The sequence below is a fragment of the Paroedura picta genome, chromosome 7 (assembly GCF_049243985.1).
Source record: "Paroedura picta isolate Pp20150507F chromosome 7, Ppicta_v3.0, whole genome shotgun sequence".
Taxonomy (NCBI): domain Eukaryota; kingdom Metazoa; phylum Chordata; class Lepidosauria; order Squamata; family Gekkonidae; genus Paroedura; species Paroedura picta.
The window spans coordinates 34,316,843-34,330,986 of NC_135375.1; the positions used below are offsets into that span (position 1 = coordinate 34,316,843).

The 14,144-nt window shown below is 39.5% G+C and overlaps 1 protein-coding gene across 3 annotated transcripts in view; it reads left to right on the top strand.

The window, feature by feature from the left end:
• Positions 1-14,144, top strand: part of GFM2 (GTP dependent ribosome recycling factor mitochondrial 2) — a 17,791-nt gene continuing 3,647 nt past the window's right edge. Inside the window, exons 1-18 of one of the 3 annotated variants that reach the window (XM_077347403.1) lie at positions 1-368; positions 665-740; positions 1,395-1,440; positions 1,707-1,804; positions 2,491-2,616; positions 2,858-2,946; positions 3,716-3,804; positions 4,296-4,356; positions 4,482-4,667; positions 5,652-5,732; positions 6,417-6,565; positions 7,338-7,478; positions 7,549-7,648; positions 8,088-8,277; positions 10,084-10,160; positions 12,107-12,245; positions 12,372-12,557; positions 13,736-13,851. In XM_077347403.1, coding sequence (XP_077203518.1) covers positions 306-368; positions 665-740; positions 1,395-1,440; positions 1,707-1,804; positions 2,491-2,616; positions 2,858-2,946; positions 3,716-3,804; positions 4,296-4,356; positions 4,482-4,667; positions 5,652-5,732; positions 6,417-6,565; positions 7,338-7,478; positions 7,549-7,648; positions 8,088-8,277; positions 10,084-10,160; positions 12,107-12,245; positions 12,372-12,557; positions 13,736-13,851 — 2,013 coding nt within the window. In that variant the 5' untranslated portion in view covers positions 1-305. Of the gene's footprint in view, positions 369-664; positions 741-1,394; positions 1,441-1,706; positions 1,805-2,490; positions 2,617-2,857; positions 2,947-3,715; positions 3,805-4,295; positions 4,357-4,481; positions 4,668-5,651; positions 5,733-6,416; positions 6,566-7,337; positions 7,479-7,548; positions 7,649-8,087; positions 8,278-10,083; positions 10,166-12,106; positions 12,246-12,371; positions 12,560-13,735; positions 13,852-14,144 lie in introns of those variants that run through there. The other 2 variants (XM_077347405.1, XM_077347404.1) reach the window with 2 other exon arrangements.

Consider the following 14,144-nt stretch of genomic DNA (forward strand, 5'->3'; position numbering starts at 1 on the left):
CCTAAAGACGCCGGAAGTTGCTTTAGAAGCAAGGTCGCTTTTGGGTCCTTTTCTGTGGTTCCTCCCGGTTTCTGAGAAGGAAGTGCCGCAGTGGGTGGCGGAGCGACTTTCGCAGCTTGAAAGAGGCGATGCTCTGGCTGCCGTGGATTAATTTTGGAACAAAACAGGACCTGTTTTTAAATAAGACTTCCTAAGTCGGTGCTTGGATCAATGGACATTAGCTGCTAGCTTTAATAGGAATTCTTAAGGCTGCTGATTTACGGGCGTGCATTTTTACATGGCGGTTTTGTAAACGAGATATCAATATGCTGCGAAATAAGAGCAAACTGGTACTGAGGGACCTAAAAAGGGTGTACTTCGATAGTCAGGTAGGTCTATGGGATCATTAAGACCTTGTGTGTGGAACGAGTATTTTTAATATGATTTAGCTTTGCAGAGATGAATAAAATGCAGTAGATTTCAGAGGGTTAGGATACATTTGTTGGTAGTGGTTATGATTCCTAGTTTCTGTATCAGTCTACAAAGATTTTAGTTTCTGTATCAGTCTACAAAGATTTGCTGTTTAAACTTTGAAACTGAATTTGCTACAACAATTTACAGTATTTATTATTGCAATAATTCATTATTGCAATCCTGATTCTGGTTGTTTTTCTTTTCTTCAAAGTGCTCATATTGTCAAAAAGCAAGAACTTTATGCATTAAAAAAATCAGAATCCAGAGGAATTACAGTTCCCCACCAGGTAATTGTTTTTGGATACTCTGCAACCTGCATAAATAAAATGAAAGCAATGAAAGACACTTCTAATACATGCTTCTGTGTTAGGAGACCTGATTTATTTATTTATTTAGATTATTTCTATACCACCGCTTCAGAATCCTGCTTGAGGTAGTTTACAAATAATGTTCTTGCAATATTAAAAATAAGGCATTAGAAACAAAACAACTGGTTTTGCAAAGTTGGTAATAAATGTGGAGTAGAAAATAATTAAATTGATATGTGTGCTTGAGAGGTTCTTCTGGTTTCTTGTTTCTGTTTTGGTGTGACATTATTTCTTTAGTTGAATTGGCATTGAAATTCTACAAAAGTTGGTAGCATTTTAAAGATTGTTTAGAATTAATAATCAGGTATCTTATTGAATAATTTAAACATATGTTTAGTCTACAAAGTACAGTTATTTGAAAATACTCCATTAATTGCTCTTTCTGATCTATATATACAAGGAGTGAATACAAAGGAAATAGCTTGCCATTCAGGAAAAGAAGAAATCATTTATTTCAGTAGTATGCAACTATGGAAGAGGATTTTTGCCTGGGACTTATATGTATTCCAGAAATTTTGATATTGCATTCATTTTAATTATTAGAGTTATAAATTCTGGCTTTTTGTTAAACAGGTGAGGTAAAATCTTTACGTTCTATTATCACTCCGCCTGTATCTAAGTAAGTAATATTTGTTTTCTTTCTGTAGAGTGTACTGATAGTATCAATCTTACAACCAAAGGACTATTTGTTCTATGTACACATGGTCATTAAGCAATATTTTCAGTCACTTAAGACAAGTGTGTTTTAGCCTAATGAATAATAAATAAATATGATATTTTGTATAATTGTTATAAGAAACATAGAGTACTTTATATCATTGATTGTAGGACAATTTAGTTTACAAAATACATAAGATAGTTGAACAGCGTTTACTTTTCTCACAGAATCCGTAATATTGGTATCATGGCTCACATTGATGCAGGAAAGACAACCACCACTGAAAGGATGCTGTATTATTCAGAATACATAAGAAGCCTTGGAGGTTGGTACTGGAATGTTTAGTTTTGTGACATTTTACTGAAATAATTACTAAGATGTGACTAAAAGTTACTTCTTGACTTTTGAATGAAAGATAGCATCTTGTTATTGAACATGACCATTTTACCTCTTTGGCTATGAGAGGATTCTTTGCAGTGACTCTTGACTAGGGGTTTGTTCACTAGCTTTGGGGAGTGGTATCTGAAGGCTCTGTTCTGGGGAATCCTTTTGTGATGTTAGTATTTTACCTGCCCACACATGTACAGTAAGTTGCACTGGGCTCTCTATTGTTATTAGTGCTTCTCCTTTGACTTATGTTTTTAAAGTGCGGTCTTACTGGTATTGAGAATAAGATGCTAAGTAAACTTGCCCTTCCATTCCCATGCTCAGTCTTCTGCCCACTTGGGGGCTGTGCTGTGTCATGCAGTACAATTGTATATGTATGGCTGCATTATTGCAAGGGATGAGTCCTGTAGCTGCATTGTATACTAGCACCAGTGTCAGACTGGTTTATTGGCATCCCGTCCAGTTCTTCCCTAGTTAGTACTAGAGCCTTAGGTGTTGTGTTACAGTGCTTTGTATTTTGGTGTTTTATTCTACTGTTATTATGATGATGATATGATTATAATATAACAAGTATTAAAGTCCTCTAACCAAATGGATATGGTGTATGATCTTCTTGTTGACCAGATGTTGATGATGGAGACACAGTAACAGATTTCATGGCTCAGGAAAGAGAACGTGGCATCACGATTCAGTCAGCTGCTGTGACTTTTGACTGGGCAGGCCACAGAATCAACCTAATAGATACACCAGGTACATTCTTTTGATTTTATCAATCTTGGCCTTTTTAAAATAAGTGTTTCAAGGTAAAGAAAATAGTGGGGTTAAAAAAATACATGATTTTAAAGTGTTGAAAAATACATGATTTTAAAATAGGACCTTTAAAAAAGGACCTTTATCAGTTCTTAGATTAGATACTTGATTCGTCTGTTAATGAAATGTTACTCTTAATTATTTTATCCCTCACTACTGTTCTCTATAAACTGAATTTTAGGTCATGTGGACTTTACATTGGAAGTGGAACGGTCTCTGAGAGTGCTGGATGGAGCAGTGGCTGTATTTGATGCCTCAGCTGGTGTGGAGGTAAAAATGAATTTGTAGCATGTGTTTGCTTAACATAGACTAAGCTTTGAATTGTACCAATCCTGTTTACAGCCCTTGATTTTAGTTGCTAACATAGGGCATAAAACAAACCAATTTCTACTAATAAGTGTTTGGTCCATGTTTTGACTTGTATGTTTATGAGTAGCTAAAACATTATCATGGAAGAAAGAAGTGTAAGGATTGGGATTGGTTAGCTATAAAGAGACTTGGTTAAAGCAGATCCTGTTTCTGCAGAGTGCTGGACTGCATAGGCACAGGAAGGAATAGTCACAATGATGGTCCAAAATAGTGTCTTTCGTGTGGTTACTTACACATTGTATTGCCAGATCAAATTGGCCACTAGGTCTGACATTGTCTCTGGCAGCGTCCAGTGAAAGGCATCTTGAATTTTTTAAATGGCCGTGAAGAAGATGGTCAATTCCTTATTTGTCAGTGCACAGTATCTGCTATTTAGGGGTAGAGACACATCCCTAAGATGGAACTTTTGTACAGCTATTCTGATGGATTATGTTGAAAGATTATGCCGATACTTCCTTTCAAAAATCATGCAAGCAGTTAGATGTCTCTGTGTCTTATGGTGGTCAGTTCCTCAAAGTTGGGCTGTGTAGCAGTGCTTTGCCTCTTATGAACTTAATTGGTGACCAAAATGAAGTATTAATGACAGATGTATTTAGTAAAGTTTAGTAGGTTTTAAGGGATAGGTGGTGTTAGTAAGCAAAAAGCATTGACACTTTTCATCTTTGTTTAGGCACAGACTCTGACAGTGTGGAGGCAAGCAGACAAACACAACGTACCACGCATCTGTTTTTTAAACAAAATGGACAAAACTGGAGCCAGGTATGAAGACAGCTATTTTTTCCCCATGGCTAAGTGATAGGAGCAAATGCTGCTGCATTGTGTAATGTGAGTGTAATTGTTTATTACCGACTATTGTTATGATTTAGTGACTGTTGAAAATTTGTTTAAATTATTTTAAAATCAGGCAAAATCTTCTCGAGGTAACCAAGACTTTAGTAACTTGACAAAAATCTTCAGGGTCATTTATGTGTTTTTCTTTAATCCTAACCTTTAACTAATAATGTGTTCCATTTGGGGTTTTCTTAGGATATTTTACTGGTATATCTGAAAAATCAGTTAATGAGATCTTGTTTATGAATGTGTTGCCAGGCAACTTATGGCTCCCTGTATACTCTCTATCTCTCTCTCCCCTCCCCCCTCCCCCATTTCCTACATATCTAGATCCATTTAGCTTCGGGGGGATGGGAGGAGATGACAAGAAATAACCAGGTGAGCGTTTTTCACACTAATAGAGGAACAATTTGTTTCAGTTTCAGGTATGCTGTTGAGAGCATTGAACAGAAGCTGAAGACCAAGCCTTTGCTTTTACAGGTTGTAGAAAAGGCATTAACATTAAAATAATTATTCACTGTTCAACTAAGCTGGGTGTTTTCTTCAGGCTACCAGACTTATTAAGTATCTTTTTTTCTTTTTAAAACAAAAATTCCTGCTTATAGTTGCCAGTTGGAGAGGCCAAGACTTTTAGAGGAATAGTTGACGTTGTGACCAAGGAACAATGTATTTGGAAGTCTGCAACTGGATCGGATGATGGAAAGGACTTTGAGCGGAAACCCTTAAAAGAAGCAGACAGTCCTGACCTGTTAAGGGATACCATTGATGCGAGAACTGCCTTAATAGAACAAGTAAAGTTCTAAAGTAAATATGTGAAATGTTTGTACGGAGAATTAAAAATGTGCTGCTTTTATGTGCTGACTTCAAAGACAAGATGCTTTTTTAAATGAATGCTAATAAATGTAGGCTATTGCCTATGAAGTCAAATACATGTTGATAGTGACATAAAGTCTGGTTAAGATATTTTAGATTTAGTCTTCAGTTTTCCATTGCAAAGAACTAGAGTGCAAAGGTTAAGCAGCTCTGCTGAAGCCCCACAGTATTGCCAATTGAATCTAATGCTTTTTCTTCCTGATCCCTGTAGTTCAATGCAGGTTTCTACCATTCCCTTTGTTAGGTAGTGCTGTGGGAAGCTCAGTAGAATGCTTTTTCTTCTGTGGTGCATGCCCACCTCTACAATATATGTGAAAACCGAACGTGCATTGTTTGTGTGTCTCATGAAAATGCACCTAATTTTATGAAATGATATTTGCTCATTTTGTAGCCAGCATCTGAAACTTTGGCACATTTCTAAGCTCAGTAGGCAGTGCTGCAAAAATAAACATTTTCTAACGCACAGCATGAACTCAAATGGGAAGATAGCTGTGCATCAATCATGAAGCCAGTTTCTGCACTGATAAATGGAGACTTTTTGCTTGGTGTTGGCTCATTGAACATCTTGCTAAAGAACCTTCTGCTGCACAATCATGTACATGGTGGTAGACTTCTTGAACAGTGTTGCTGACCTTGGGGAATTGCTGGTGAAGTATTGTGGTCTTTCTGTTGCTGTAGTTTCATGCATGTGCAAGACGGTGATTTAAGATGAATCGTTATATCTGGTTGAAGTTGTTCTAAGAAGACTTAGAAATGAAATTGCATTTTGGCTAGCAGTTGTGGGAGTTCTTTTCACTTGGTAACATAGTCTTGAATTGGTAGTTGGAGAGACGTATATATATTCTGGCTGATCTGTTAGTTGGTTAAATAGAAATTTTGGGCCTTTCTCTTTCTCTTACAAGGTTGCAGATCTGGATGATGAATTTGCTGAACTTGTCCTGAGAGAGTTCAGTGAGAATTTTGATTCATTGCCAGCCGATAAGGTAATTGGCTTGGGTAGGTCATAATATGGATATCGCAGAATCATATTTTTGTTGTCTTTAGTAGAGTACTTTAAAATGTTTAGAGCCTAACTTTTGGTTATACAAATGTTCAAGAAAGCAAAAAATACACACAGAATCTGAACACTATGTCACATGGTAATAATAAACAGCAAAAAGACTGCCAAAATGAGTCTAGGAAAAAATGTAGAAAACAGCTTTTTTCTTGCAAATCCCCCCCCCCCCCCCCCCAGCATGTTGCTCTGTGAGTTTGCTTTGACTCAGCAGTGGCTTTTCAAGGTGAAGGGTGAAAAAAATGTTTCTTTCCTTTATGGAAGCTTTTGGATTTAATTCTTCACTAGGGCATGCTGAAAACAGAATCTGTTGTCAGTTTCTGATAAGTCATGATTGATTTTGTTATTAAGGAGAATAGCTGTTTATTAAGAAGTAAGTATGTAACTCACTCGTGATTCTTGCTTTTTTAAAAAAATAATAGATTTGAGGATTTGGGACAAAGCTATAATCAAGATATAGAGAATGGTTTGCACTCTAACTAGGCAATCTTGAGAGGAAGACCTGAGAGTAGACTTAAGGAAGGGGACATGTTGACACTTTGCTCCATCAATTGCTTAATTGAATGATGAGTAGGTCTCTGTCTTAAGTATGAATGTGTTTGGTCTTCTGCAGTTACAGTCCGCTGTACGAAGAGTAACTCTGGCTCAGAAAGCAGTTCCAGTATTTTGTGGGAGTGCACTGAAAAATAAAGGGGTTCAACCATTATTGGATGCCGTCACCAAGTACTTGCCTGCTCCAAATGAGCGCAATTATGATTTTTTGTGAGTATAAGAAGATGGTATATCTTGTTAACAGTTTCACTTCCCATCTTTTCTTAATATCTTACTGAGGAGCATAAGTAGTGTGTAGATTGGACATGAGAGTATGAGAAGGATAATTAGATTACAGAATTGTCTTGAATGTAGTACACATATGGTGTTGATAGCCAACTTGGAAGACAGCAGGGGTCTCCTTTTAAGTCCTGGGCTGGTCTCTCTCTGAGAAGAAGAGTTGATTTTTATATCCCTGCTTTTCTCTCCCTAATGAGTCTCAAAGCAGCTTAGGATCACCTTCCCCTTCTCTCCACCACTGCAGGTGAGGTGGAGAGAGTTATGAGAGAACTGTGACTGGCTTAAGGTCACCCAGTATTGCTCATGTGGAGGAGAGGGGATCAAAACTCAGTTCTCCATCTTGGAGTCCATGACTCTTATGCTCTATGCCAGGGGTAGTCACCCTGTGGTCCTCCAGATGCCCATGGACTACAATTCCCGTGAGTCCATGGGAATTGTAGTCCATGGACATCTGGAGTACCACAGGTTGACTACCCCTGCTCTATGCCACACTGAGGTGGGAGGCAGAGCTAGTTCCTCTAGCTTTAATTGCTATTCATCAGTTTCATTGTTTCAGCCTTTCCAAATATATACCCATTAATATGTATTCATATTTCCTGTGGATTTTAAAATTGGAATAATTAATGGAGATTATTGGAATAATTAACTATTATTTGTACGCTTTTGTCACCTGTGCAGTGTCTCTTCTAATTTTGTTTTTTAGGCAATGGTATAAGGATGACTTGTGTGCTCTAGCATTTAAAGTTCTCCATGACAAACAGCGTGGGCCACTGGTATTTGTGCGCATTTACTCAGGCACAATGAAGCCTCAGTCGGCTGTCTACAATATTAACAAAAACTGCACGTGAGTAAACAGAGTGAGGGTGGGCGGGGAAGTGTCCATATTCCCGTGTAACCGGTATCTTCCATTGCAGAGAGAGAATGAGCCGCCTGCTGCTTCCTTTTGCCGATCAGCAAATAGAGATCTCTTCACTAACAGCTGGCAACATTGCCCTGACTGTTGGGTTGAAACAGGTGACAGAAAAAAAAAGTGCATCCTTTTTGTTTGTATAGGATTGCATGGGAAGCATTCATGTGGGGGAGGTGATTGATGTTTTGCTGATCCTATTTGTCTAATTTCTCCTAGTGTTAAAGTGAATGTGTCCAGTAATTTCCCTGTCTTTTACAGTATATTTATTTAATTGAATCAGTTTGAAAATCCTTTTTGAGTGTGTCTCTAGCTATACCCACAAAGAACGCAGTTTAGTTGTTTTGAAGGTGGTTTCATTTTTGTTTTGTCTTTTGTGGCATAATTAAAAAAAAACCTTTCTAATTACTGTCATTCCAGTTTGGCTTGCTTTTTAACTACAAAAAGGCAGCCTTCACTAATTGGTCGGCTTACAGTGTTGTGGAATGATGAACACCAATTATACGTTAACAATACAGTATGCATTTTTCTTTTGGCTTGCCTTAGAGTGCCACTGGAGACACCATAGTTTCATCAAAGGCTTCTGTGAAGGCTGCAGTCCAGGAAGCTGAGAAAGATATGAGGTCAAATGGTGGTCGAACCTGTGGAGTAGAGAACCTTCTGTTGGCAGGAGTTGAGATTCCAGAGCCAGTCTTCTTTTGTACAATAGAGCCTCCGTCCATGGCCACACAACCAGGTGTAATGCAACTGCCAAAAACAGCTGATACTGATCTCGGCATATAGTTTTGAGAAAATCCAGGTTTTCAGTGAAGTTTCTTAATAATGCGTTACATCACTAGGAAAACAGTCAATGCCCAACATTCTCATCTGGAACCTGTCCCCCAGGGAGAGATGAGTGTGCGTTGCCCATTTGGAGAAGTTTTTAAACTCTAGCCTGAAAGAGAATGGTTTGGTCCACTGGTCACCTATCGTTCTAATAAAGGCTGTTCTGGCCTTATACAATCACCTCCTGCAATATATGGCAATGATTCCTGAATTTAGAGGAGTAGCAAAAATAGTTAGAAATATCTCGTGCTGTTCAAAGGGCAGGGGGCGGGGAAGAAAATTGTTTAGCACTTCTATTCCTGGCTAGATTGGTTTTCTTGGCTTTTCAGACTCTTTGGCTTTTCTTGTGTTGCGGAACTTTGGTGTTCAAAGCAGATACGTTTATAGAAACAACTATTACATTCTAAAAAGATTCTTCAGCAGTAGTGGTACCCAGCATAAATTATAGTAGCACGGGTCATCAGCATTGCTGCTTACAAGCTTGGGCTAGTATTAACCCTGTTTTCCGTCCTTGCCGTATTATTTGGGAAGGGGAAGAAATAGTGACTGGCATCCTTCGTTTGAGGCTTATTTCTCCCACTCCTCCAAAGACTAGTTAGTTTTATAGCAGAGCCTCCTGCTGTTGCAGCATATACTCAGGGCCTTTTCGCACAGGGATCTTTGTTGCAAATTGTTTGCAGAATGAAAAATCGCCATTTAAAATAGTGGAATTCGTCGTTATGCATACCTGCCTTTGTAGTGGAATCAGTTGCGTTTTTTAGCGTTTCCCACAGGCTTCCGGTCTCGGCAGAAATCGCTAGAAAGGAAGCGCTATTGCCAAGCTCGTCCCGCCCCTGGCCGTCAAGCAGCCAATGGGCAGCCGTTAGCATGCTCCCAAACAGCCCCTTTCCCTTTAAGAAAGGTTTTTTTTAAAAAAAAAACGACCCATAGCAATGAATTTAGGTAGATTCGTTGCTACGGAGAGACCCATCCAGCTGCCTAATGTGAGCTGTCGTTTGATTGTATGATCATTTGCACGCTGCCTCGAGTGATAAAAAAAAAAATCCCCCCCCCCCTCTCACGGGCACGATTTTTGGCTGAATTTATTTGTAAAAAATAAAGGGACTTTATTTCAGCAAACGGGCTTTTCAGTTGTTTGTGCTTAGTGATTAAAGGTGAAGGACTGAAGCCAGGGAAGCCTCTAAACAGAAAGAGGCTCGCCGGTGCGTTTATCCCCGCTCGCTCGGAGAAAAAAAAATGGCGATCGCTTCGCCGGAAGTTTGGAGGAGAGAGCCAGGGGGAGGGACTTTGAAGAACCAGCAACAATGGTAACGCACAGATCTTTAGCGCTACTGTTGCAGATTGGTTGCAGGAGTGTATCGCTATCCGGAGGGTGAATCCACTTTTCTGGATTCCCCTGAAAGCGCCACAACGAAGCGCTTTTTGCTGATTGGTTTCAGGATTGTTGCAGATTGTCTACGACGTCGTGGGTTATGTCAAATTAGTAGCGTTTCCAAATAGCAACCATTCTGCTACTTTGAAGCCGTGCGAAATGGCCCCCAATAATGCACATCCAGTCCTCCTTAGCAATTGTTTGCAAGTGGATTTTGCCATTTCACTTGGTGGAATCCACTTGCAGAGTAATTGAACGTGGACTGAAAGTGCTTTGTTCAGTGTGCGTGTAAGCTAAAATCTAATGCAGTATTTATGTCTAACATAGTTTGATGTTTTACTTCAGATCTGGACCATGCCTTGGCTTGCCTGCAGCGTGAAGATCCCAGTCTGAAAGTCAAGTTAGATGCTGATACTGGACAAGTAAGGTGCATCAGTACAATTCTCTCCATATTTGAATGATCCTATTACATTATGGCATTTTAAGGCGGGGTGGGTGATCTATTGTGACAGCCAATGCAATTTTTTATGCTCCATCTACATATTATGGATTTGGCTGTACTGCAGTTGCATTCTGTCAGGAGATCCTGGGAAGTTTATTTTTCACAAGGACTACACTTGAGAGCCAGCTTGGTGTAGTGGTTAGGAGTGTAGACTTCTGCAAGCCAGGTTCAATTCTGCGCTCCCCCACATGCAGCCATCTGGATGACCTTGGGGTTGCCACAGCACTGATAAAGCTGTTCTGGCCAAGCAGTGATATCAGGGCTCTCTCAGCCTTACCCACCTCACAGGGTGTCCATTGTGGGGAGAGGAAAGGGAAGGTGACTGTAAGCTGCTTTGAGCCTCCTTCAGGTAGAGAAAAGCAGCATATAAGAACCAACTCTTCTTCTTCCAACATTTCTAACAGAATTCTTCGCACTCTCACCAAACAGGAAGCCAAAATGTAGGTTGTAACGGATTTGCATTGTTAATATATTTTCAGAAATATTTGTTTCGTAGAATAACAGTGAAAAATTATAGAAAAATTGAAAAAGCAGCTTTGCATGGGGGACTGTAGGAAATTTTATCAAACAGAGGAGGTAAAAATACTGCAATATTCTGTGATTTTCCACCTGTTAGCTGCGCACAACTTGTTGCATTACTAGTTCCAGAAGTAGTTGAGATGTGGCAAAGAGGGGTGACATCCTCTGAATGCTGCTTTTGTAAAGGCGAGTACTGACAGATACTTTCATTTGCTCATGTTCTGTAAATACATTTAAACTCCATTTACTTGCATTGTATCCTGTTCTGGATTATACAATAACAAGCAAGGGATTCACAAGGATTTTGTAGGCCCATAACCCCAGTATTTTCCTCCCACACTATTTCTTTTCCTTCCCTGGCAGCCGACATAGCTTGCTTTTCTCTTTCCTGCCTACCAGCCAACCATTGTTTATCTGTGCTACTGTTTTCCCTGAATCCTCTCCCTGGAAAAATCTGGCCAAGCTGAGCAGTGATTGCTGGTGCCAGATTTTTCTGCAAACCTGGGATTGACTTCAGGATTGTAGACTCCTCCCTGTCTATCCCTAGCTCCATTTTTCTAACCTATTAATCATATCCTATATGACCTGGGTTAGGATCAGATACATAATGCTGTTTTTGCTTAGTTTAGTTATATATTTAGTAACTTTTTACTAAGTTCCTAAATTCTAGCAACCTTTAATACTTGTATCTCAGTATAGGCTTTGCTGATTGCAAATTGCCAACTGTACTCTGAAACATTTAACTTCAGAACTGCAAATATATAGAGATGCTTGAGTTTAAGCCTCAGAAGTTTAATGCTGTTTATTCTGACCAGCAGTAACTTTGTAGCAACTCAGCCAGAGGTCTTTCCTAGTAGGGCTACTGAACTGGAGATTTGGGCATTGCATCTAAGATCTTCAGAATGCAAAACATAAGCTTGAATCCAGTCAATTTTTTCACTTAATCTAGCCTGATTACTTTCCATGCTGTGCTTCTCATCCTACATGGCTTGTATACATGTAGGACCCATGTTCCTCAGCACAGACTTTTTGAATGGTCAAAGGATAGCTCCTTATTCACCAGCATAAAAACTGGATGGATTTGACTCACGTGTTGTAGCTATTTCCCCCTGTATTTGCGTATTAATACATGTTTGATAAATTAGTGATGCTGTCCGAATATAGATTGAAACGGCTGTCAAATGCTAGTGGGTTACCACTTTATTGCAGTTCTCTGACTCAGGTCTATCTCTGTTCAGTTCTTTTAGAAGTGAACATTCTTGGACTATGTATGGAAACTTACCCACTGCTTCTGATGTTTCTGTTCAATTAAGGATACTTTCATATTGCCTTCATGTTTTTTGACAGACTGTCCTTTGCGGCATGGGAGAGTTGCACATTGAGATCATTCATGACCGAATCAAACGTGAATATGGACTTGAGACCTACCTTGGACCTCTTCAAGTAGCTTACAGAGAAACCATTCAAAACCCAGTCCAAGCTACAGGTAAGAGATCTAAAATCCTGAATCTGCAGCTGAGCCTTTTGAAAAATGGCTAAAAAAGTTTTCCAAATTAGCTTTCTGAATCAGGCTGTTTTTGTGTAATTCTTCATATTAAATAAATGATCACAGATACGCTGGACAGGATTATAGGAGAAAAACGACACCATGTGACTGTTGAACTAGATCTGAGACCCTGGGATGGAGAACAATCAGCAATAGCACCAGTCATTGAGTATGCTGAAAATGCCTGCAGTTTGCTTCAACCAGAACTTCGAGAAGCTGTAGAGAACGGAATTCATACCTCTTATCTTCAAGGTAAAAGCCACTTCTCTTTTTGATATTCAGTAGAATAGAAATACATACAGTGTGGTGTAATGGTTAGCATTGGACTGGGATCTGGCAGTATGTCACAAATGCCTATGCAAAATGACAAATGTAATCAATTCCTGAAAATATATTATTTTTCTAGAGCAGTGGTGGAAGTGCCTTACTGGGCAGGACTGTGCATTTGGGTTTTTTTGGCATGTGTATTTTGTAAACAACCTCTCCTCCCATCCTTATTTGGAAAGGTTCTTTTGTAAACCCACCCACCCAAACAGAGCATGCCTAAATGCAAAGTGCATTTTTTAAAAGAAAGAGAACTGCCTCCTTGCTGTTTGTCTAATATGTCATTCCTGTGGTTATCTCATGTTGTCAGATGCTGGTTGGATGAGTTCAGCTATGTCTCCACTGATACGGTATAGAATGTATTAATTCCCCCAATCTTAAGTAAGGCCATTATGTGAATGTTCATTATGTGAATGTTCTGTACGACCTTCATGTTCAGCTGACCCTTGTGTAGAGGCAGAATTTGAAAATTCCCTTACATGAGTCTCATGCATTACAGTAATTATCTCATTTGGTTGTTGGTGCCATACAATATAAATGTAATAAGGACGTAAGTAGAGCCGTGCTGGATCAAGGGCCCACACCGTGGCTGCTTACTGGCCCTCAAAGAGGAAGTGTGCAAAATGATTATCCTGCCTGTGCCCCCCAGCAACTAATTTAGAGAGGCCTACTAACTCTGATCCTGGAAGGAGTAGACAGACATTGAAAGCCTATGAATTTGTTCACTCTCCTTAATTTTTGATTAAACTGATGATTGATAAGTCATGATTCGGATAGGAATAGATTTGCATAAGGAACCGAACCAGACTAACTACTTTCCCCAAGGGGTACTGATGTTTCCTCTCTGTTCATGCTGTCATTATGAGAATACAATGTGTTTGTGTTCAGGTGTGGATACACCCTGCATGATATTTGAACATTTGAAACTGCCGTGTATCCCAGAATTACCTGCAACCTCAGATGGAATGTTAATATAGCTTATTGTAGCACACTTTCCATTGTAAATAGCGTTAAATAGCATCAAATACTATTACAAAAAGTTTTTTAAAAGTTGTTTTCATGGTTAACTAAGTTACTAGTTTGGTGTTTGAATTTTTTGTGTGTAGGTCCACTTCTGGGCTTTCCAGTTCAAGATGTAGTCGTGACGGTACGTGCTGTGGCTGCAAATCCTGATTCCTCTCCAACAATGGTTTCTGCTTGTGTTTCCCGGTGCATGCAAAAGGTACAGAGAGTAAAATAGATTTGTCTAGAGCATTTTTTATCCATGCTTTCTAAATCCTTCTTTAGTTTTGTCCTATTTGGGTTCTTTTTTGGGGGGTAACCCTTTATCAGTACAGGGGTAAGGACATCTTTTGATATCTTCTGGATCAGCGGTCCCCAACCTTCTATTAGTCGGGGACCGCCTCCGAGGGTTGTCGCGCATGCGCGTTTTTGCCACTAGGTGGCGATAACGCGCATGCGCAGAGCTGCCGCACGTGCACGTTTTCACCAGCAGGGGGCGCAACATGTGCATGC